Raw genomic sequence first — 25,489 nt, 5'->3', positions numbered from 1 at the left:
AGGAAGCATCAAACCAATGACACATGTATCATTATGGTTGTCCAATAAGGAAATTACCCTTAGCGCTAATCTACAGTATATGAAAACGTTTTCTTTTCCAAAAGGGGAGTCTGAGATTTTCTATTTGTTCAAAAGGAGACTTGGGGATAGATTTACTTAGTCGCAGAGATTGTAACGACCATCGCGACCAATGCATATGAAGCGTCATCGTGGTTTACCATTAATTCCTATAGCCGGGTTAAAATCATCAGTCAGATCCGCAGATGATCGCAGCTTTGACAAACCGCGACATAGCAATATACCCTTTTACGGTTCAGGCAGTTGCTGTGGCCAATAGTCATGTTTGCAGTGTGTGATGACAGATGTACTTACACGCCATAGACACGTTTGCAGGCGTGCTGAGAATAGAGCCCCTGCTGGTATTTATCATGCACTGATAACGTCCAACATGATGCACACTGAGAGACAGGATGTTCAGGTGCCCGGGCAGAACCTCAATATCGTCATTCTGTCTTCTCTCCAACACTTCTCCATTAAACATCCAAGAAATACGGGACGACGATGGTTCAGCAGAACATAACAGTGTTACCCGGCTTCCAGGATTCTGGATAGTTGAAATAGGCTCTGCCAGAAAGCGAGGTGTCCCATCTGAAAGACACATCTGGGATTATTATACTACGAATCTACAAAAGCAACAGAACACTGGTGGGGTGGCTGATAGCAGTGGAGGACACTGAGGAATACATACACTGGTGGGGTGGCTGATAGCAGAGGACGACACTGAGGGATACGTACACTGGTATCTGAGGAGGACACTGAGAAATACGTACACTGGTAGGGTGGTTGATAGCAGAGGAGGACACTGAGGGATATGTACACTGATTGGTGAGGAGGACACTGAGGGATATGTACACTGGTGGAGTGGATGATGGCTGAGGAGGACACTGAGGGATATGTAAACTGATGGCAGAGGAGGACACTGAGGGATATGTACACTGGTGGGGTGGCTGATGGGTGAGGAGGACACTGAGGGATATGTACACTGATGGGTGAGGAGGACACTGAGGGATACGTACACTGGTGGGTGAGGAGGACACTGAGGGATACGTACACTGATATCTGAGGAGGACACTGAGGAATACGTACACTGGTGGGGTGGCTGATAGCAGAGGAGGACACAGGGATATGTACACTGATGGGTGAGGAGGACACTGAGGGATACGTACACTGGTGGGTGAGGACACTGAGGGATAGGTACACTGGTGGGGTGGCTGATAGCAGAGGAGGACACTGAGGGATATGTACACTGATATCTGAGGAGGACACTGAGGGATATATACACTGATGGGTGAGGAGGGCACTGAGGGATATGTACACTGATGGCAGAGGAGGACACTGAGGGATATGTACACTGATGGGGAGGCTGATGGGTGAGGAGGACACTGAGGGATATGTACACTGGTGGGGTGGCTGATGGGTGAGGAGGACACTGAGGGATACGTACACTGGTGGGTGAGGACACTGAGGGATAGGTACACTGGTGGGGTGGCTGATAGAGGAGGACACTGAGGGATATGTACACTGATATCTGAGGAGGACACTGAGGGATATGTACACTGGTGGGGTGGCCAATATCTGAGGAGGACACTGAGGGGTAAGTACACTGATGGGTGAGGACGACACTGAGGGATACGTACACTGGTGGGTGAGGAAGACACTGAGGAATACGTACAGTGGTGGGGTGGCTGATAGCAGAGGAGGACACTGAGGGATATGTACACTGATATCTGAGGAGGACACTGAGGGATATGTACACTGGTGGGGTGGCCGATATCTGAGGAGGACACTGAGGGATAAGTACACTGATGGGTGAGGACGACACTGAGGGATACATACACTGATGGATGAGGAGGACACTGAGGGATATGTACAGTGATGGGGAGGCTGATAGCAGAGGAGGACACTGAGGGATATGTACACTGGTGGGGTGGCCGATATCTGAGGAGGACACTGAGGGGTAAGTACACTGATGGGTGAGGACGACACTGAGGGATACGTACACTGGTGGGTGAGGAAGACACTGAGGGATACATACACTGGTGGGGTGGCTGATAGCAGAGGAGGACACTGAGGGATATGTACACTGATATCTGACGACGACACTGAGGAATACGTACAGTGGTGGGGTGGCTGATAGCAGAGGAGGACACTGAGGGATATGTACACTGATATCTGATGACGACGACACTGAGGAATACGTACAGTGGTAGGGTGGCTGATAGCAGAGGAGGACACTGAGGGATATGTACACTGATATCTGAGGAGGACACTGAGGGATATGTACACTGGTGGGGTGGCCGATATCTGAGGAGGACACTGAGGGATAAGTACACTGATGGATGAGGAGGACACTGAGGGATATGTACACTGATGGGGAGGCTGATAGCAGAGGAGGACACTGAGGGATATGTACACTGATGGGTGAGGAGGACACTGAGGGATACGTACACTGGTGGGTGAGGAGGACACTGAGGGATACGTACACTGGTGGGGTGGCTGATAGCAGAGGACGACACTGAGGGATACGTACACTGATATCTGAGGAGGACACTGAGGAATACGTACACTAGTGGGGTGGCTGATAGCAGAGGAGGACACGGAGGGATATGTACACTGATGGGTGAGGAGGACACTGAGGGATACATACACTGCTGGGTGAGGAGGATACTGAGGGATACGTACACTGGTGGGGTGGCTGATAGCAGAGGAGGACACTGAGGGATATGTACACTGATATCTGAGGAGGACACTGAGGGATATGTACACTGGTATCTGACGACGACACTGAGGAATACGTACAGTGGTGGGGTGGCTGATAGCAGAGGACGACACTGAGGGATATGTACACTGATATCTGAGGAGGACACTGAGGGATATGTACACTGGTGGGGTGGCCGATATCTGAGGAGGACACTGAGGGATAAGTACACTGATGGGTGAGGACGACACTGAGGGATACGTACACTGGTGGATGAGGACGACACTGAGGGATACGTACACTGGTGGTGTGGCTGATAGCAGAGGAGGACACTGAGGGATATGTACACTGATATCTGAGGAGGACACTGAGGGATACGTACACTGTTATCTGACGACGATACTGAGGAATACGTACACTGGTGGGGTGGCTGATAGCAGAGGAGGACACTGAGGGATATGTACATTGATATCTGAGGAGGACACTGAGGGATATGTACACTGGTGGGGTGGCCGATATCTGAGGAGGACACTGAGGGATATGTACACTGATATCTGAGGAGGACACTGAGGGATACGTACACTGTTATCCGACGACGATACTGAGGAATACGTACACTGGTGGGGTGGCTGATAGCAGAGGAGGACACTGAGGGATATGTACACTGATATCTGAGGAGGACACTGAGGGATATGTACACTGGTGGGGTGGCCGATATCTGAGGAGGACACTGAGGGATATGTACACTGATATCTGAGGAGGACACCGAAGGATACATACACTGATGGGTGAGGACGACACTGAGGGATATGTATACTGATATCTGAGGAGGACACCAGGAGATACATACACTGATGGGTGAGGAGGACACTAAGGGATATGTACACTGATGGGGAGGCTGATGGGTGAGGAGGACACTGAGGGCTATGTACACTGATGGGTGAGGAGGACACAGAGGGCTATGTACACTGATGGGTGAGGAGGACACAGAGGGCTATGTACACTGATGGGTGAGGAGGACACAGAGGGCTATGTACACTGATGGGTGAGGAGGACACAGAGGGCTATGTACACTGATGGGTGAGGAGGACACAGAGAGCTATGTACACTGATGGGTGAGGAGGACACAGAGGGCTATGTACTCTGATGGGTGAGGAGGACACAGAGGGCTATGTACTCTGATGGGTGAGGAGGACACAGAGGGCTATGTACACTGATGGGTGAGGAGGACACAGAGGGCTATGTACACTGATGGGTGAGGAGGACACAGAGGGTTATGTACTCTGATGGGTGAGGAGGACACAGAGGGTTATGTACTCTGATGGGTGAGGAGGACACAGAGGGCTATGTACACTGATGGGTGAGGAGGACACAGAGGGCTATGTACACTGATGGGTGAGGAGGACACAGAGGGCTATGTACACTGATGGGTGCGGAGGACACAGAGGGCTATGTACACTGATGGGTGAGGAGGACACAGAGGGATATGTACACTGATGGGTGAGGAGGACACAGAGGGATATGTACACTGATGGGTGAGAAGGACACAGAGGGATATGTACACCGAGGGGTGAGGAGGACACTGAGGGGTGAGGAGGACAATGATGGATATGTAAACTGATGGGTCAGGAAGACACTGAGGAATATATAAACAGATGGGTGAGGAGGACACTGAGGGATATGTAAACTGATGGGTGAGGAGGACACAGAGGGCTATGTACTCTGATGGGTGAGGAGGACACAGAGGGCTATGTACACTGATGGGTGAGGAGGACACAGAGAGCTATGTACACTGATGGGTGAGGAGGACACAGAGGGCTATGTACTCTGATGGGTGAGGAGGACACAGAGGGCTATGTACACTGATGGGTGAGGAGGACACAGAGGGATATGTACACTGATGGGTGAGGAGGACACAGAGCGATATGTACACTGATGGGTGAGGAGGACACAGAGGGATATGTACACCGAGGGGTGAGGAGGACACTGAGGGGTGAGGAGGACACTGATGGATATGTAAACTGATGGGTCAGGAAGACACTGAGGAATATATAAACAGATGGGTGAGGAGGACACTGAGGGATATGTAAACTGATGGGTGAGGAGGACACTGAGGGATATGTACACTGATGGGTGAGGACACTGAGGGATATGTACACTGATGGGTGAGGACACTGAGGGATATGTACACTGATGGGTGAGGCCATAGATACTGAGGAGTGATATTAGTGGTAATGTGTGTCAGGGGGAGCATTAGGACTACAGAGGACTAAATTCAAGCATAAAAGACTTAGTTAGTTGGATATAGGACTATTGAGGAGACATACTGGACACGAGTAATGTGTAGCAGGAAACACAACAGACACCATAGGGGAATATAAGCATCTGTGAGAAGTAATACAGTCAGTTTACGTACCTGAATCACCACGTGCGGAAACCATGAGAAGAGAGACACAAAGCAGCGTACGCCACGGTCCAGGATGCATAGCGCTGGGTCACAGCGATGCACAGCACAAAGGGCCAGGAGAATGGGAACAAGCTGACGGAGTCTGGAAAACAGAAGATAAAGACACCGTAAGCATCAGGCTGGACTTCCCTGTAATGATATCAGGACAACCTCAAGAGCTTCAGCCACTGGAAGTTTCTATCATATTTAAAAGTCACTGTAATCATAAAATCGTGAGAAGTACTCCGCCGAATGATGCGCCACAATCCAGAAACACTCCACCGAGTTACGTGCCACCAGCCGTGTGCTACAGCCAGAAACAGTCCACCCAATCATCTGCAACCAGCAGTGTGCTACACCTGGAAACACTCCACCCAATCATGTGCCACCAGCCATGTGCTACACCTGGAAAACACTCCATCAAATCATGTGCCACCAGTCGTGTGCTACATCCAGAAACTACTCTCCCCCAATCATGTGCCACCACTATGTACTACACCTGCAAACAGTCCACCAAATCATGTGCCACCAGCCATGTACTACATCCAGAAACAATCCATCAAATAATGTGCCATCAGCCATGTACTACATCCAGAAACTACTCTCCCCCAATCATGTGCCACCAGCCATGAACTACACCTGCAAACAGTCCACCAAATCATGTGCCACCAGCCGCGTACTACAGCAGAAACACTCCACCTAATCATGTGCCACCAGCCACGTACTACAGCAGAAACACTCCACCAAATCATGTGCCACCAGCCACGTACTACAGCAGAAACGCTCCACCAAATCATGTGCCACCAGCCATGTACTACAGCAGAAACACTCCACCAAATCATGTGCCACCAGCCACGTACTACAACAGAAACGCTCCACCAAATCATGTGCCACCAGCCACGTACTACAGTAGAAACGCTCCACCAAATCATGTGCCACCAGGCACGTACTACAGCAGAAACGCTCCACCAAATCATGTGCCACCAGCCACGTACTACAACAGAAACACTCCATCAAATTATGTGCGACAAGCCATGTGCTACGGCCAGAAACGCTCCACCAAATCATGTTCCACCAGCCGTGTACTACACCAAAACACGCAACACCAGCTAAGTGTGTTACAGACAGAAACACTCCATAAAATCATGTGCCGCCAGCCATGTGCTACGGCCATAAACACTCCACCAAATCATGAGCCACCAGCCGTGTACTACATTCAGAAACACTCCACCAAATCATGTGCTACAGCCAGAGTCATGTGCCACCAGCCGTGTGCTACAGCCAGAGTCATGTGCCACCAGCCGTCTGCTACAGCCATAGTCATGTGCCACCAGCCACGTACTACAACACAAACGCTCCACCAAATCATGTGCCACCAGCTATGTACTACAGCAGAAACGCTCCACCAAATCATGTGCCACCAGGCACGTACTACATCCAGAAACGCTCCACCAAATCATCTGCCACCAGCCACGTACTACAGCAGAAACGCTCCACCAAATCATCTGCCACCAGCCACGTACTACAGTAGAAACGCTCCACCAAATCATGTGCCACCAGCCATGTACTACACCTGCAAAACTCCACCAAATCATGTGCCACCAGCCATGTACTACATCCAGAAACTACTCTCCCCCAATCATGTACCACCACTATGTACTACACCTGCAAACAGTCCACCAAATCATGTGCCACCAACCACGTACTACAGCAGAAACGCTCCACCAAATCATGTGCCACCAACCACGTACTACAGCAGAAACGCTCCACCAAATTATGTGCCACCAGCCACGTACTAAAGCAGAAACGCTCCAACAAATCACGTGCCACCAGCCAGGCACTACAGCCGAAACACTCCAACAAATCACGTGCCACCAGCCAGGCACTACAGCCAGAAACACTCCAACAAATCACGTGCCACCAGCCAGGCACTACAGCCAGAAACACTCAACCAAACCATGTGCCACCAGCCGTGTACTACACCCAGAAATGCTCCACCAAATTATGTGCGACCAGCCATGTGCTTCGGCCATAAACGCTCCGCCGAATCATGAGCCACCAGCCGAGTACTACAGCCAGAGTCATGTGCCACCAGCCGAGTACTACAGCCAGAGTCATGTGCCACCAGCCGTGTACTACAGCCAGAGTCATGTGCCACCAGCCGTGTACTAGAGCCAGAGTCATGTGCCACCAGCCGTGTACTACAGCCAGAGTCATGTGCCACCAGTCGTGTACTACAGCCAAAGTCATGTGCCACCAGTCGTGTACTACAGCCAGAGTCATGTGCCACCAGTCGTGTACTACAGCCAGAGTCATGTGCCACCAGTCGTGTACTACAGCCAGAGTCATGTGCCACCAGTCGTGTACTACAGCCAGAGTCATGTGCCACCAGTCGTGTACTACAGCCAGAGTCATGTGCCACCAGTCGTGTACTACAGCCAGAGTCATGTGCCACCAGTCGTGTACTACAGCCAGAGTCATGTGCCACCAGTCGTGTACTACAGCCAGAGTCATGTGCCACCAGTCGTGCACTACAGCCAGAGTCATGTGCCACCAGCCGTGTACTACAGCCAGTCATGTGCCACCAGTCGTGTACTACAGCCAGAGTCATGTGCCACCAGTCACGTGCCACCAGCCGTGTACTACAGCCAGTCATGTGCCACCAGCAGTGTACTACTGAATGACGATGGGAAAGCAGGAACCTGCTCCTGGCTGGGAACGTGGTGTCCAACGTTCCTGGGAAGAGCAGCTGGTAGGAGACACCAGCTGTTGTGAGTTTTGTGGGTTTATTTTACATTTTCTCGGTTCAAGGGCAGCAGTAGTCCACAGGGTGCAGAGAACAAAATAAACACTTTTCTGAGAACGCGTTAACACGGAACACTTCACCGGAGGAAAACACACGAGTGCATGAGCCTGTGCCAAACTATCCCACCACTATTTATTTAAATGAGAGACGAGCACCCACATCAGAGGCGAGAACCTTCTCAATTACGCCACATCTGCAGGGGAGAAATCTACGCCGTCTACCTGGGAGAACAGCGAAACATCTGACTGTAACCTTGTGCCGCACTTTCACCAAGCTGCTTTAATCTCTATCTGTTCAAACCGTCTGTGTGCAATTATTTCTGCTAATAACGAACGATAGATACATAATTGAAATAGATTTTTATTTATTTATTGAATATTTTATATTTTACTTTTTTTTCATTTTAATTTCCTTTTTCACAGTGTTAAAATCAACAACAACCACCATAACTTTTTCAAAATGAAAGAAAGACGCTAAAATTCCCTTGAATTGCGTGGTAACAGTCACACTCGTCCTGAAGAAGGCTATACCCATAGACACAATGCTAGAAAATGAAAAATTCCACGGTCTAGTATAACGTATACATTCGCTCGATAGAAAGAAACAGGCACAAACATGACTTAAGGTGGGTACACACTGATAGATATATCTGCCGATCAATTGATCTGCAGATATATCTATCTATGGACGGATCGGGCAGTGTGTTGAGCATACACACTGCGCGATCCGTCGGGGACTGACGTCATGAACTGGGCGGGCGTGTACACACACCCATCCATTTCAGCTGTCAAACACCGCCGGGTGCCGCAGCATGTGCACGACGTACACACAGCGACGCGCCAATATATCGGTACATATATTGGCCGTCGGCTGTGCTGCGGGGCTGACGCGATATGTCTGAACGACGGAGTTCACAGACATATCGCCCGTACACACTGGCCGACGGACTCGCGATATATCGGCCGTTCAAGAGAACGGCCGATATATCGGCCAGTGTGTACCCACCTTAAGAAACGTTCTGGAGGACCCTAGGTGTACGGAAGATAAACACATTACCGCAATGAGTAAGCGAAACCGAAGACTCCCAGCTACTGCAATCAAAGAACTCAATAAAATAAGACAAACTCCACAATCGGTTGATACAGGTAAAAGACGTCTGCGTAATGTAGGTCCGAACGGTGGCGTAGCTTGCGGAAAACCATTGCTGAGGACTGTAAATAAAGTAAAATGCCTTTGATGGGCCACAGAACGTGGCTATTGGACACTGGATCAGTGGAAAAAAGTATTTTGGACCAACGAGTCCAAAGTTGAACTTTTCGGAACCAGAAGATGTCAGTACGTTAGAAGAATGGTCGAAGTACGTGTGCTAGATAGTTGTATACGTCATATAGTTACACATGGTGGTGGTCATGTCATGATTTGGGGTGGTGTTGGTGGAAGAAAGGTTGGAGGAGATTTACGGGGACATTTACTAAGCAGTGATAAGAGTGGAGAAGTGAGCCAGTGGAGAGGTGGCCCCATCAACCAATCAACAGCTCTGTATAATTTTATAGTATGCAAATTATAGACGTTACTTCAGTGCTGATTGGTTGATGAGGCCACTTCTCCACTGGCTCACTTCTCCACTCTTATCCCTGCTTAGTAAATGTCCCCCTTAGTTTAAAAAAAAATCAACTATGGATAAGAAACGATACCGCAGTATTTAGTACATCACCCTGTAACGAGGTGGAACTTGAAATGTTGGAAAGGGGTCAATAATGCAACAAGATAACGACTCTAAACCCACATCCAAACTGTGTATCAATTATTTGGAAAGTAAAAGCAGAAAGTTGTACAAAATGATGACACAACCTCCTCCGTCGCCTGATCTTCGTCCCATTGAGAAACTCTAGGATGGATTACACAGTTTGTGTAATGATCTTACAATGTGAACATCTGAGCGAGGCCTGAAGAGGCAGGATTTACCCAAACGTTAGAAAAGTTGGTGTCTCAAATGGCCAAATTATGTGAAGCAGTGATAGCGCCAAAGGAGGACACAGCGGTGAAAGCCTCATATAGTCTAAAATGGATGTTATACTATAAAATGCTAAATAATTTCACTTTAACAAAGTTTAGTTGCAATAACATGTGAAACATTATTATGGATAAATATCTTCATTACTTCCCATTTTGTCTTTTATTAACAATTATTTTCCTTGGCCAAAGACTTTTGCACACTGCGATAGATAGATATAACGGACAATGGGGGTCATTCCGAGTTGATCGCTCGCTAGCAGTTTTTAGCAGCCGTGCAAACGCATAGTCGCCGCCCACGGGGGAGTGTATTTTCGCTTTGCAGGAGTGGGAACGCCTGTGCAGCAGAGCGCCTGCAAACACATTTTGTGCAGAACTAGACGAGCCCTGTAGTTAGTTACTTATCCTGTGCGACGAGTGACACGGTAATGATGTCAGATACCCGCCCAACAAACGCCCGGCCACACCTGTGTTTTTCCAATCACTCCCAGAAAACAGTCAGTTGACACCCAGAAACGCCCACTTCCGGTCAATCTCCTTGCGTTCTGCTGTGCGATTGGAACGGTCACTAGAACCAGTGCAAAACCACAAAGGACTTCGTAGCTGTACGACGCGCGTGCGCACTGCAGTGCATGCGCATGCGCAGATTAGCCATTTTTTTCACTGATCACTACACAGCGAACAAAGGCAGCTAGCGATCAACTCGGAATGACCCCCGATATGCAGAAAAGGAACGCCACTCTGGAAACACTCTGAGGGGTCATTAAGGTGGCACCATGAGACCATCGTACTTTGCGCAATGTACGAAGGACCCGTTCTGCGTGTGCGCGGACATGACATGTTGCATTGGTCGTAGATCACCATCAAACTGCCATTGATTGACAGCCTGATGCCGATTCGGGGGCAGCGACGGTTTCTGTTTGGACCAACGGAGGTGTTTAGCCGACATTTAGGGGGTGAGAATGGGCCAGGGACCTCCGTGGTAGGTTGTTGTAAGAAATGTTTTAGGTCATCTCAGGACTCTTTAACAAGCTACGCAGAGAGTCAACATTATAATACCTAAAATAATTCTTCTGAAAAAGGTCAGTAAACTGCAGAGTGCAGGATTTTTGCCATCACAAACGATACGTCCCTATGGCCAGGCACAGCTAATACAGCGGACCTGTCACCAGCATACACAGCAAACAGTCACCGCTTTAACTGAACAACAAATTGTACTTATGACATAATGCACTGCGGACACTGGACCTACGCATTGCCATTAGTCAAATAAAGAGGAACTACAGTAAAAAAAAAAAACTGAGTGTGTCCTAGCAAACACCTCCTCATTGGCCACGAGGACAAGTCCATACACCAAACCCCCACTGCGATGGCACGGCACAACCAGAAACGTACAGCCAGAGAAATATCTCATTTCCATCTAATGGTCATCATCAATGGCCAATAGCACGAGTGGTATATAGCCGTGTGACACAGGTGTATCGCGCCCAATGGAATCACGGCAAGTCACTGAAAGGGTTAACTTGCATTTGTTATATAGAATTAAGTGAAAGGATGTTTCTATAAAAGCATTAATATATAACAAATGATTTCGTAACCTACTTACGGTAATACCAACCTCGGCTGATAGACACACGCAGGTAACATAGCCCAAGCGCCAGACACGGTTATACACTGGATGAGAAAGCGTTATATATCAGTAGGTTATGGGGAAACTACGGCCTGGCAACAGTCTGATCCTACACATGTAACGGGACATGTGCTGTATACAACTGACCGCCACTGGGAACAGCCCCACCTCCCAGAGGGTCACCTTGCAGAAGGTAGCAGAGCTGGAACCTCTCCTACAGAGAGAACGGCACATTCCTCAGGCTGGGGGCTTCTTGGTGATTGATAAATAGAAGCTTTCGCCACGTTGCTCCATAGTATCCCACAGAGACCCCATCGCTCCTCTGTAAGTGCCCTTTCTCTGCAAATGCAGAGCCAGAGGCATAGCCTCAATATGTCCCAGCAGGCCCAGAGCGCGCAGCTGATCATTAGATCTGCAGAACACTCCGGAGTATCTTGTAGCCAATATAGGGGGTCATTCAGAGTTGATCGCTAGCTGCCGTTGTTCGCAGCGTAGAGATCAGTGAAAAAAACGGCTAATCTGCGCCTGCATCGCAATGTGCACGCACGTTGTACGGGTACAAAGCCCTTTGTGGTTTTGCACTGGTTCTAGCGACGATTCCAAATGCACAGCCGATCGCAAGGAGATTGACAGAAAGAGGGCGTTTCTGGGTGTCAACTGACCGTTTTCTGGGAGTGCTTGGAAAAACGCAGGCGTGGCCGGGCGGGTATCTGATGTCATTACCGCGTCACTCGTCGCAGCAATCATCGCACAGGATAAGTAACTACAGGGCTGGTCTTGTTTTGCACAAAATGTATTTGCAGGCGCTCTGCTGCACAGGCGTTCGCACTCCTGCAAAGCGAAAATACACTCCCCGGTGGGCGGCGACTATGCGTTTGCACGGCTGCTAAAAACTGCTAGCGAGCGATCAACTCGGAATGACTCCCATAAACTGCTGCTTTGATAAATGACAACTCTTGCCAACCTCCAGGAAAATTGCGGCTGATTTCCCTGCCCTGCCACCTCCAAGTCGCAGTTTAGACGCACAAATAGAGTGGTGAGGTAGAAGTAAATTTACCTCAATGTCTCCACACAGGAGGCGGCCATTTTCTGGGCTAGACCAACACAGAACCCTGCAATGCAAAGGCTACTGGTGACATCACTAAGGCATGAAGTGCTAAGTGATGTCACTTATCTCCAGGGAATTAATCAGCTGAAATCTCACGGACATTGGAGCAGACCACAAAATGGAGGCCTCTACTCTGGGGAGACGTGGAGCACATCTTAAGTCCAGTAGATAAATATGCTTTATATGCCATCTATCTGAAATCATGTGATTAACGGTGACATCATCTTGATTTATAGGTCACTACTAGGGGTCCACAGCACCTAACAAAGGGAGTAATTCAGATCTGATCGTAGCAGCAAATTTGTTAGCACTTGGGCAAAACCATATGCACTGCAGGTGGGGCAGATGTAACGTGTGCAGAGAGAGTTAGGTTTGGGTGGGGGGTGTTCAACCTGAAATCTAAATTGCAGTGTAAAAATAAAGCAGCCAGTATTTACCCTGCACAGAAACAAAATAACCCACCCAAATCTAACTCTGTTATATCTGCCCCACCTGCACTGCACGTTATATCTGCCCCACCTGCACTGCACATGGTTTTGCCCAACTGCAAACAAATTTGCTGCTACGATCAGGTCTGAATTACCCCCCAAGTACATATACAGTACACACGTAACACGATATCAAGTGCAAAAACTCACAGCTTAGTTGCATGACAAAACTTTTTGAAGAAGGTACTCTGATGCATTGGAGTACCTTTGTTATACATCATCCATCTAAAACATAACACACATTGTAGTTTGATGTGCTTTCTAAGGAGCCTTAGATCAATACTCTCTGCTGCTGGGGACCCTGCTCCTCCCACTATATAACTCTCAGTCTGTGGCTTCTTGCTGCCTCTATTCTCCTCCTCACATCATGTCTCTGCCCCTGTCACATGCAGCCCTGTCCTCACTGACACATCACTCATCTCCTGATATACTCTGTGCTGCTGGGGACCCTGCTCCTCCCACTATATAACTCTCAGTCTGTGGCTTCTTGCTGCCTCTATTCTCCTCCTCACATCCTGTCACATGCAGCCCTGTCCTCACTGACATCACTCATCTCCTGATATACTCTGTGCTGCTGGGGACCCTGCTCCTCCTACTATATAACTCTCAGTCTGTGGCTTTCTGCTGCCTCCATTCTCCTCCTCACATCATGTCACTGCCCCTGTCACGTGCAGCCCTGTCCTCACTGACACATCGCTCATCTCCTGATATACTCTGTACTGCTGGGGACACTGCTCCTCCCACTATATAACCCTCAGTCTGTGGCTTCCTGCTGCCTCCATTCCCCTCCTCACATCATGTCACTGCCCCTGTCACATGCAGCCCTGTCCTCACTGACACATCACTCATCTCCCGATATACTCTGTGCTTCCTGGGACCCTGCTCCTCCCACTATATAACCCTCAGTCTGTGGCTTCCTGCTGCCTCCATTCCCCTCCTCACATCATGTCACTGCCCCTGTCACATGCAGCCCTGTCCTCACTGACACAGCACTCCTCTCCTGATATACTCTGTGCTGCTGGGGACCCTGCTCCTCCCACTATATAACTCTCAGTCTGTGGCTTCCTGCTGCCTCCATTCCCCTCCTCACATCATGTCACTGCCCCTGTCACATGCAGCCCTGTCCTCACTAACACATCACTCATCTCCTGATATACTCTGTACTGCTGGGGACCCTGCTCCTCCCACTATATAATTCTCAGTCTGTGGCTTCCTGCTGCCTCCATTCCCCTCCTCACATCATGTCACTGCCCCTGTCACATGCAGCCCTGTCCTCACTGACACATCACTCATCTCCTGATATACTCTGTGCTGCTGGGGACCCTGCTCCTCCCACTATATAACTCTCAGTCTGTGGCTTCCTGCTGCCTCCATTCCCCTCCTCACATCATGTCACTGCCCCTGTCACATGCAGCCCTGTCCTCACTGACACATCACTCATCTCCTGATATACTCTGTGCTGCTGGGGACACTGCTCCTCCCACTATATAACGTACAGTCTGTGGCTTCCTGCTGCCTCCATTCCCCTCCTCACATCATGTCACTGCCCCTGTCACATGCAGTCCTGTCCTCACTGACACATCACTCATCTCCTGATATACTCTGTGCTGCTGGGGACCCTGCTCCTCCCACTATATAACTCTCAGTCTGTGGCTTCCTGCTGCCTCCATTCCCCTCCTCACATCATGTCACTGCCCCTGTCACATGCAGTCCTGTCCTCACTGACACATCACTCATCTCCTGATATACTCTGTGCTGCTGGGGACCCTGCTCCTCCCACTATATAACTCTCAGTCTGTGGCTTCCTGCTGCCTCCATTCCCCTCCTCACATCATGTCACTGCCCCTGTCACATGCAGCCCTGTCCTCACTAACACATCACTCATCTCCTGTTATACTCTGTGCTGCTGGGGGACCCTGCTCCTCCCACTATATAACGTACAGTCTGTGGCTTCCTGCTGCCTCCATTCCCCTCCTCACATCATGTCACTGCCCCTGTCACATGCAGCCCTGTCCTCACTGACACATCACTCATCTCCTGATATACTCTGTGCTGCTGGGGACCCTGCTCCTCCCACTATATAACTCTCAGTCTGTGGCTTCCTGCTGCCTCCATTCCCCTCCTCACATCATGTCACTGCCCCTGTCACATGCAGCACTGTCCTCACTGACACATCACTCATCTCCTGATATACTCTGTGCTGCTGGGGACCCTGCTCCTCCCACTATATAACTCTCAGTCTGTGGCTTCCTGCTGTCTCCATTCCCCTCCTCACATCATGTCACTGCCCCTGTCACATGCAGCCCTGTCCTCACTGACACATCACTCATCTCCTGATATACTCTGTGCTGCTGGGGACCCTGCTCCTCCCACTATATAACTCTCAGTCTGTGGCTGCTGCCTCCATTCCCCTCCTCACATCATGTCACTTCCCCTGTCACATGCAGCCCTGTCCTCACTAACACATCACTCATCTCCTGATATACTCTGTACTGCTGGGGACCCTGCTCCTCCCACTATATAATTCTCAGTCTGTGGCTTCCTGCTGCCTCCATTCCCCTCCTCACATCATGTCACTGCCCCTGTCACATGCAGCTCTGTCCTCACTGACACATCACTCATCTCCTGATATACTCTGTGCTGCTGGGGACCCTGCTCCTCCCACTATATAACTCTCAGTCTGTGGCTTCCTGCTGCCTCCATTCCCCTCCTCACATCATGTCACTGCCCCTGTCACATGCAGCCCTGTCCTCACTGACACATCACTCATCTCCTGATATACTCTGTGCTGCTGGGGACCCTGCTTTTCCCACTATATAACTCTCAGTCTGTGGCTTCCTGCTGCCTCCATTCCCCTCCTCACATCATGTCACTGCCCCTGTCACATGCAGCCCTGTCCTCACTAACACATCACTCATCTCCTGTTATACTCTGTGCTGCTGGGGGACCCTGCTCCTCCCACTATATAACGTACAGTCTGTGGCTTCCTGCTGCCTCCATTCCCCTCCTCACATCATGTCACTGCCCGTCACATGCAGCCCTGTCCTCACTGACACATCACTCATCTCCTGATATACTCTGTGCTGCTGGGGACCCTGCTCCTCCCACTATATAACTCTCAGTCTGTGGCTTCCTGCTGCCTCCATTCTCCTCCTCACATCATGTCACTGCCCCTGTCACATGCAGCACTGTCCTCACTGACACATCACTCATCTCCTGATATACTCTGTGCTGCTGGGGACCCTGCTCCTCCCACTATATAACTCTCAGTCTGTGGCTTCCTGCTGTCTCCATTCCCCTCCTCACATCATGTCACTGCCCCTGTCACATGCAGCCCTGTCCTCACTGACACATCACTCATCTCCTGATATACTCTGTGCTGCTGGGGACCCTGCTCCTCCCACTATATAACTCTCAGTCTGTGGCTGCTGCCTCCATTCCCCTCCTCACATCATGTCACTTCCCCTGTCACATGCAGCCCTGTCCTCACTAACACATCACTCATCTCCTGATATACTCTGTACTGCTGGGGACCCTGCTCCTCCCACTATATAATTCTCAGTCTGTGGCTTCCTGCTGCCTCCATTCCCCTCCTCACATCATGTCACTGCCCCTGTCACATGCAGCTCTGTCCTCACTGACACATCACTCATCTCCTGATATACTCTGTGCTGCTGGGGACCCTGCTCCTCCCACTATATAACTCTCAGTCTGTGACTTCCTGCTGCCTCCATTCCCCTCCTCACATCATGTCACTGCCCCTGTCACATGCAGCCCTGTCCTCACTGACACATCACTCATCTCCTGATATACTCTGTGCTGCTGGGGACCCTGCTCCTCCCACTATATAACTCTCAGTCTGTGACTTCCTGCTGCCTCCATTCCCCTCCTCGCATCATGTCACTGCCCCTGTCACATGCAGCCCTGTCCTCACTAACACATCACTCATCTCCTGATATACTCTGTGCTGCTGGGGACCCCGCTCCTCCCACTATATAACTCTCAGTCTGTGACTTCCTGCTGCCTCCATTCCCCTCCTCACATCATGTCACTGCCCCTGTCACATGCAGCCCTGTCCTCACTGACACATCACTCATCTCCTGATATACTCTGTGCTGCTGGGGACCCTGCTCCTCCCACTATATAACTCTCAGTCTGTGATTACTGCTTCTGACAAATGGATCACTGATTAGTACATTATCTCCTGTAACGTTGACCACATTCAAAAAATGGATTCACTTACAACACTGCTGAGGCATGAGGCACTGTCCACACTTTCAGTAGCAGCACGACCACAGGGATCCCGCACATAAGACCGCCACAGACAGGAGGTTCCTCAGTGGCTATTCAGTTCTACATGGTGTACAGCTATAGCGGTGACAGTAACAACCAGTCTGATCTCAGGACCAATCTTCTAATACATTTTCTTTTAAATATTATTTTTAAATTGACCCAATCTGTCATGGGAGAAGTTCAGCAGCTCAGCGGTGCACACATTGCGAACGCTCCGCCGCAGCCGCGTATACACACAATGCTCCCTGCACTACGCACCATCTAGATACGGGATAGGATGAAGCGCCCTTAATATTATTTTCAACCCAAAAACGTTGCGGTTAGAGAGATCTGCACCAGGATCACAGAGACAATGACAAATGCTTCATAAATTACTTACACGAGCAGGGCCCTCTTCCCTTTCCTTCTCTTACTTAAACCATCTTCTACTCCATACTCCCTATGACGGCACCGAATCCCTCTGCGTCCGCCGCCGATACTTATGGAATGTTTATACACCCTGTACTTGTCCTATATAGTGTTCACTCTAGGCTGTTTTAGCAGGGTGCCCGTTTTTTACAAGGCAAAACCCGCCCTGCCCCTTTTACGGCGCCCTGCTAGAACAGCCGCCCGCTTCCTGCCCTCCCAGCGTGTAAAGATGCCGTGCGCATGCACGCGGCATCCATTCACGCATTGGGAGAGAGCCGGCCACAGACGCCCTCTATAGTTGCGTCTGTGGGCCGCACCGCCCACTAAAATGACTGGGGCATGGCCACGCCCCCTAATTTGCATGGCCGCGCACCCTGCCCCTGCCTCATCCTAGGGGGAACACTACTATACTGTCTTGTACTGTAAGTCGCTGTTTTCCTGTTTTGCTTATTTGTTTATGTACAGATGGAGCTTCGCGCTCATCTTGCATTCTCTGCTGCACCTAGGTGCACCAAGGTTTATTAGCATAAGCCTTTCATCTATTTTTCTCAGTTGCAATACAATACAGAGAGAACGTTACAGCAGGGGATTAAGTCTGAAATGAAAGGGATAGATGAGCCTGGCTCCATCTGTACTCAGTAACTGGGCGCTGCGGATCCCTTGTGGCGCCATATAAATAAAAAATAATAATAATATGTTTGTATAATACGGTTTTAGGGTTTTGTACACATGTAAAAGTACATTTTAAATTTGAGGGGAAAAAAAAATTTTTATTGCGTGAAAACAGAACGTTACACCAAAGCGCAGGCCGAGCGACACAAAATAAAGCGCGCTTGCTGCCTGTGTCGCCTTAATTACAACAAGACCACTTGTGTTGTGCAAGCTGCCTGTGATCGTGTGTAGCGGACATATAATTTACGGCACAAATCCGCTTCCCCTCGCGCTGGGCCCATAACGGAGATGACATGAAGCGCGGCCGACAGAAACTTCTCCACATCTTTCTGCCGCAAGGAGAGAGAGAAAAAAAAAAGGAGAAGAAATATTTGCTGTGACTGGAACCAGCCAAACATAACATTTGTGTTTGGAACCCCCCTAACAAGGCCCGAGTCCCACTACTGTCCAAACGTTGGGAGTAAATGAGGAACAGATGAAGATCAGGAGACTGTGCGGAGTGAGAAGGAAAATGTTTGTTTACGAACAGAAAAGAAAACCACTTTGCAGAGCGTTTCGTCAACAAAGCGGAACTCCCATCTGCGGCCGGCGGACCAGGACACACGGAGCAGAGCGTTCCTGCGCAGCACAGAGCCGGGCCTAGCATACGGCAAGAAGCAGCGAGACAGAATAATGCTACCTACGGCTGGGATACAAATACAGTGATTGCAGCCAGCAGGGGAGATGTTGGGTTATTGCAGCCAGGAGGGGAGATGTTGGGCGATTGCAGCCAGGAGGGGAGATGTTGGGCGATTGCAGCCAGGAGGGGAGATGTTGGGCGATTGCAGCCAGGAGGGGAGATGTTGGGCGATTGCAGCCAGGAGGGGAGATGTTGGGCGATTGCAGCCAGGAGAGGAGATGTTGGGCGATTGCAGCCAGGAGGGGAGATGTTGGGCGATTGCAGCCAGGAGGGGAGATGTTGGGCGATTGCAGCCAGGAGGGGAGATGTTGGGCGATTGCAGCCAGGAGGGGAGATGTTGGGCGATTGCAGCCAGGAGAGGAGATGTTGGGCGATTGCAGCCAGCAGGGGAGATGTTGGGCGATTGCAGCCAGCAGGGGAGATGTTGGGCGATTGCAGCCAGCAGGGGAGATGTTGGGCGATTGCAGCCAGGAGAGGAGATGTTGCGCGATTGCAGCCAGGAGAGGAGATGTTGCGCGATTGCAGCCAGGAGAGGAGATGTTGGGCGATTGCAGCCAGGAGGGGAGATGTTGGGCGATTGCAGCCAGGAGGAGATGTTGGGCGATTGCAGCCAGGAGAGGAGATGTTGGGCGATTGCAGCCAGGAGGGGAGATGTTGGGCGATTGCAGCCAGGAGGGGAGATGTTGGGTGGGGGAGATGTTGGGCGATTGCAGCCAGGAGGGGAGATGTTCGGTGATTGCAGCCAGGAGGGGAGATGTTGGGCGATTGCAGCCAGGAGGGGAGATGTTGGGCGATTGCAGCCAGGAGGGGAGATGTTGGGCGATTGCAGCCAGGAGGGGAGATGTTCGGTGATTGCAGCCAGGAGGGGAGATGTTGGGTGATTGCAGCCAGGAGGGGAGATGTTGGGTGATTGCAGCCAGGAGGGGAGATGTTGGGCGATTGCAGCCAGGAGGGGAGATGTTGGGCGATTGCAGCCAGGAGGGGAGATGTTGGGTGGGGGAGATGTTGGGCGATTGCAGCCAGGAGGGGAGATGTTGGGTGATTGCAGCCAGGAGGGGAGATGTTGGGTGATTGCAGCCAGGAGGGGAGATGTTGGGCGATTGCAGCCAGGAGGGGAGATGTTGGGTGACTGCAGCCAGGAGGGGAGATGTTGGGTGATTGCAGCCAGGAGGGGAGATGTTGGGCGATTGCAGCCAGGAGGGGAGATGTTGGGCGATTGCAGCCAGGAGGGGAGATGTTGGGCGATTGCAGCCAGGAGGGGAGATGTTGGGTGATTGCAGCCAGGAGGGGAGATGTTGGGCGATTGCAGCCAGGAGGGGAGATGTTGGGTGATTGCAGCCAGGAGGGGAGATGTTGGGTGATTGCAGCCAGGAGGGGAGATGTTGGGTGATTGCAGCCAGGAGAGGAGATGTTGGGTGATTGCAGCCAGGAGGGGAGATGTTGGGTGATTGCAGCCAGGAGGGGAGATGTTGGGCGATTGCAGCCAGGAGGGGAGATGTTGGGCGATTGCAGCCAGGAGGGGAGATGTTGGGCGATTGCAGCCAGGAGAGGAGATGTTGGGTGATTGCAGCCAGGAGGGGAGATGTTGGGTGATTGCAGCCAGGAGGGGAGATGTTGGGTGATTGCAGCCAGGAGGGGAGATGTTGGGTGATTGCAGCCAGGAGGGGAGATGTTGGGTGATTGCAGCCAGGAGGGGAGATGTTGGGTGATTGCAGCCAGGAGGGGAGATGTTGGGTGATTGCAGCCAGGAGGGGAGATGTTGGGCGATTGCAGCCAGCAGGGGAGATGTTGGGTGATTGCAGCCAGGAGGGGAGATGTTGGGTGATTGCAGCCAGGAGGGGAGATGTTGGGTGATTGCAGCCAGGAGGGGAGATGTTGGGTGATTGCAGCCAGGAGGGGAGATGTTGGGTGATTGCAGCCAGGAGGGGAGATGTTGGGTGATTGCAGCCAGGAGGGGAGATGTTGGGTGATTGCAGCCAGGAGGGGAGATGTTGGGTGATTGCAGCCAGCAGGGGAGATGTTGGGTGATTGCAGCCAGGAGGGGAGATGTTGGGTGATTGCAGCCAGCAGGGGAGATGTTGGGTGATTGCCTGCTTATTTTACCTATGGCGAGATCTGGGACAGGCAGGAGCAACGTTCTGTGCCAAACGCCACATTTATATTCACCGGCATCTGCCGAGGCAACATCCACAGACACCGAAACCTCAGAACACAAGAGCTGACCTTAAATTACACAAAAGTTGTAAATCTGTGAAAAGGATTTAGATGCTAGTTAAAAAAATGACTTCCCACTTCAGTACTTCTCCTCGCAACCATACAACTCCGTGGCGCAGCCGTCGCCCACGCAACTCCGTGGCGCAGCCGTCGCCCACACAACTCCGTGGCGCAGCCGTCGCCCACACAACTCCTTGCAACAGTTGAGACAAACAGCGGGGCAGATGTATTAACCTGGAGAAGTGATAAAGCAGTGATAAGTGGAAGGTGATAACGCACCAGCCAATCAGCTCCTAACTGTCATTTTTCTAATTCGTAATGATTGGCTGGTACGTTATCACCTTCCACTTATCACTGGTTTATCCCTTCTCCAGGGTAATACATCTGCCCCAATGTGTCCTTTTTAACTCAACTATAAATGTTGCAACTGTATCTTTCTAGTTGTGCTGTAAGTATAGAGTGTAAGCTGCGAGCAGGGCCCTCCTACCTCTATGTCTGTCTGTTATTACCCAGTCTTGTTTTATCACTGTTGTTTCCAATTGTAAAGCGCAACGGAATTTTGAGACATTAATGAGTCAACCAATCCCCATTGTACATCTCTGCAGAGCCCCTCCCTCCTAGCAGGACGCCATTACTCACGTTTCAGGGACACTGGGCACCCAGGCACCATGGGGCATTAGCGATAAGATGTGAAGAACGACATGACGGCAGATCATTCAGAGATCTTAGTGACATATATTCTGCGTCTCTTTCTAGTTTAGATGGACCCCTGCCTCTCAGACTCTACGACAATGCAGCTGCGGTTGGGTCATGCTGTGGAGCAGATGTACTATGCCTTGGAGAGAGATAAAGTGAAGAGCAATACTACCAACCAATCAGCCCCCAGCGATGCCCCATTTCCCTGACACTCCCACCACCAGCATGGTGACACGGATTCCACAAGGTCCACGCTGTGGAAGTGTGCAGAGATGATTTCCCAGGAGCGCAGTAATGCTGCGTGTGTAGCCCGTGGACACGTCATAGCCCCAGCAGAACAGGTTTACTTGGTGATAATAGGAGAGACGTATCACACCTTGGAGAGAGATAAAGTACCAAACAATCAGCTTCTAGCTGCCATGTTACAGGCCGTGTTTGAAAAATGTTAGGAGCTGATTGGTCGGCACTTTATCTCTCTCCAAGATTTGATACATGTCCCCTAGTGCCATGTTAATACTGCATTATAGGAAATATGACATTATAAAGCCCAGAGGGTAAGAGGATAGAGAGCGGGTAACAGGGACACAAGTCAGCAATCTGATAACAGCACCTCTCTGCAGGATCCGGGTCTCTGGCTACGTCACCTGGGAGTCAGTCTTCAAGACAACCGCACAGTACCACTCCTCACACGCTGGGGGCAATTCTCAATATCTGTTTATATATTGTATAGAAAGATAACCGCACAGTACCACTGCTAACACGCTGGGGGCAATTCTCAATATCTGTTTATATATTGTATAGAAAGATAACCGCACAGTACCATTGCTAACACGCTGGGGGCAATTCCCAATATCTGTTCCTACATTGTATAGAAAGATAACCGCACAGTACCACTCCTCACACGCTGGGGGCAATTCTCAATATCTGTTTATATATTGTATAGAAAGATAACCGCACAGTACCACTGCTAACACGCTGGGGGCAATTCCCAATATCTGTTCCTACATTGTATAGAAAGATAACCGCACAGTACCACTGCTTACACGCTGGGGGCAATTCTCAATATCTGTTCCTACATTGTATAGAAAGATAACCGCACAGTACCACTGCTAACACGCTGGGGGCAATTCTCAATATCTGTTCCTACATTGTATAGAAAGATAACCGTACAGTACTACTGCTCACATGCTGGGGGCAATTCTCAATATCTGTTTGTATATTGTATAGAAAGATAACCGCACAGTACTACTGCTCACATGCTGGGGGCAATTCCCAATGTCTGTTCCTACATTGTATAGAAAGATAACCGCACAGTACCACTGCTAACACGCTGGGGGCAATTCTCAATATCTGTTCCTACATTGTATAGAAAGATAACCGTACAGTACTACTGCTCACATGCTGGGGGCAATTCTCAATATCTGTTTGTATATTGTATAGAAAGATAACCGCACAGTACCACTCCTCACACGCTGGGGGCAATTCTCAATATCTGTTTATATATTGTATAGAAAGATAACCGCACAGTACCACTGCTAACACGCTGGGGGCAATTCTCAATATCTGTTCCTACATTGTATAGAAAGATAACCGCACAGTACCACTCCTCACACGCTGGGGGCAATTCTCAATATCTGTTTGTATATTGTATTGAAAGATAACCGCACAGTACCACTGCTCACATGCTGGGGGCAATTCTCAATGTCTGTTCCTACACTGTATAGAAAGATAACTGCACAGTACCACTGCTCACATGCTGGGGGCAATTCTCAATATCTGTTTGTATATTGTATAGAAAGATAACCGCAAAGTACCACTCCTTACACGCTGGGGGCAATTCTCAATATCTGTTTGTATATTGTATAGAAAGATAACCGCACAGTACCACTCCTCACACGCTGGGGGCAATTCTCAATATCTGTTTATATATTGTATAGAAAGATGACCGCACAGTACCACTGCATAACACGCTGGGGGCAATTCCCAATATCTGTTCCTACATTGTATAGAAAGATAACCGCACAGTACCACTGCTTACACGCTGGGGGCAATTCTCAATATGTTTGTATATTGTATAGAAAGATAACCGTACAGTACTACTGCTCACATGCTGGGGGCAATTCTCAATATCTGTTTGTATATTGTATAGAAAGATAACCGCACAGTACTACTGCTCACATGCTGGGGGCAATTCCCAATGTCTGTTCCTACATTGTATAGAAAGATAACCGCACAGTGCCACTGCTTACACGCTGGGGGCAATTCTCAATATCTGTTTGTATATTGTATAGAAAGATAACCGCACAGTACCACTGCTCACATGCTGGGGGCAATTCTCAATATCTGTTTGTATATTGTATAGAAAGATAACCGTACAGTACTACTGCTCACATGCTGGGGGCAATTCTCAATATCTGTTTGTATATTGTATAGAAAGATAACCGTACTGTACTACTGCTCACATGCTGGGGGCAATTCTCAATATCTGTTTATATATTGTATAGAAAGATAACCATACAGTACCACTGCTAACACGCTGGGGGCAATTCTCAATATCTGTTTGTATATTGTATAGAAAGATAACCGTACAGTACTACTGCTCACATGCTGGGGGCAATTCTCAATATCTGTTTGTATATTGTATAGAAAGATAACCGTACTGTACTACTGCTCACATGCTGGGGGCAATTCTCAATATCTGTTTATATATTGTATAGAAAGATAACCGCACAGTACCACTGCTTACACGCTGGGGGCAATTCTCAATATCTGTTTGTATATTGTATAGAAAGATAACCGCACAGTACTACTGCTCACATGCTGGGGGCAATTCCCAATGTCTGTTCCTACATTGTATAGAAAGATAACCGCACAGTACCACTGCTTACACGCTGGGGGCAATTCTCAATATCTGTTTGTATATTGTATTGAAAGATAACCGCACAGTACCACTGCTCACATGCTGGGGGCAATTCTCAATGTCTGTTCCTACACTGTATAGAAAGATAACTGCACAGTACCACTGCTCACATGCTGGGGGCAATTCTCAATATCTGTTTATATATTGTATAGAAAGATAACCGCAAAGTACCACTCCTTACACGCTGGGGGCAATTCTCAATATCTGTTTGTATATTGTATAGAAAGATAACCGCACAGTACCACTGCTCACATGCTGGGGGCAATTCCCAATGTCTGTTCCTACATTGTATAGAAAGATAACTGCACAGTATCACTCCTCACACGCTGGGGGCAATTCTCAATATCTGTTTATATAT

The 25,489-nt window shown here is 49.7% G+C and overlaps 1 protein-coding gene across 1 annotated transcript in view; it reads right to left on the bottom strand.

The window, feature by feature from the left end:
- CDON (cell adhesion associated, oncogene regulated) overlaps positions 1-25,489 on the bottom strand; it is a 239,117-nt gene that overhangs the window by 53,536 nt on the left and 160,092 nt on the right. Inside the window, 2 exon segments of the mRNA XM_063943784.1 lie at positions 373-648; positions 5,175-5,307. Of these exon segments, the coding sequence (XP_063799854.1) occupies positions 373-648; positions 5,175-5,244 (346 nt within the window). The 5' untranslated portion in view covers positions 5,245-5,307.

The sequence above is a fragment of the Pseudophryne corroboree genome, chromosome 10, assembly GCF_028390025.1.
Source record: "Pseudophryne corroboree isolate aPseCor3 chromosome 10, aPseCor3.hap2, whole genome shotgun sequence".
Taxonomy (NCBI): domain Eukaryota; kingdom Metazoa; phylum Chordata; class Amphibia; order Anura; family Myobatrachidae; genus Pseudophryne; species Pseudophryne corroboree.
The sequence above is the reverse complement of the archived record's forward strand: the minus strand, read 5'-3'. Positions and strand labels throughout refer to the sequence as shown.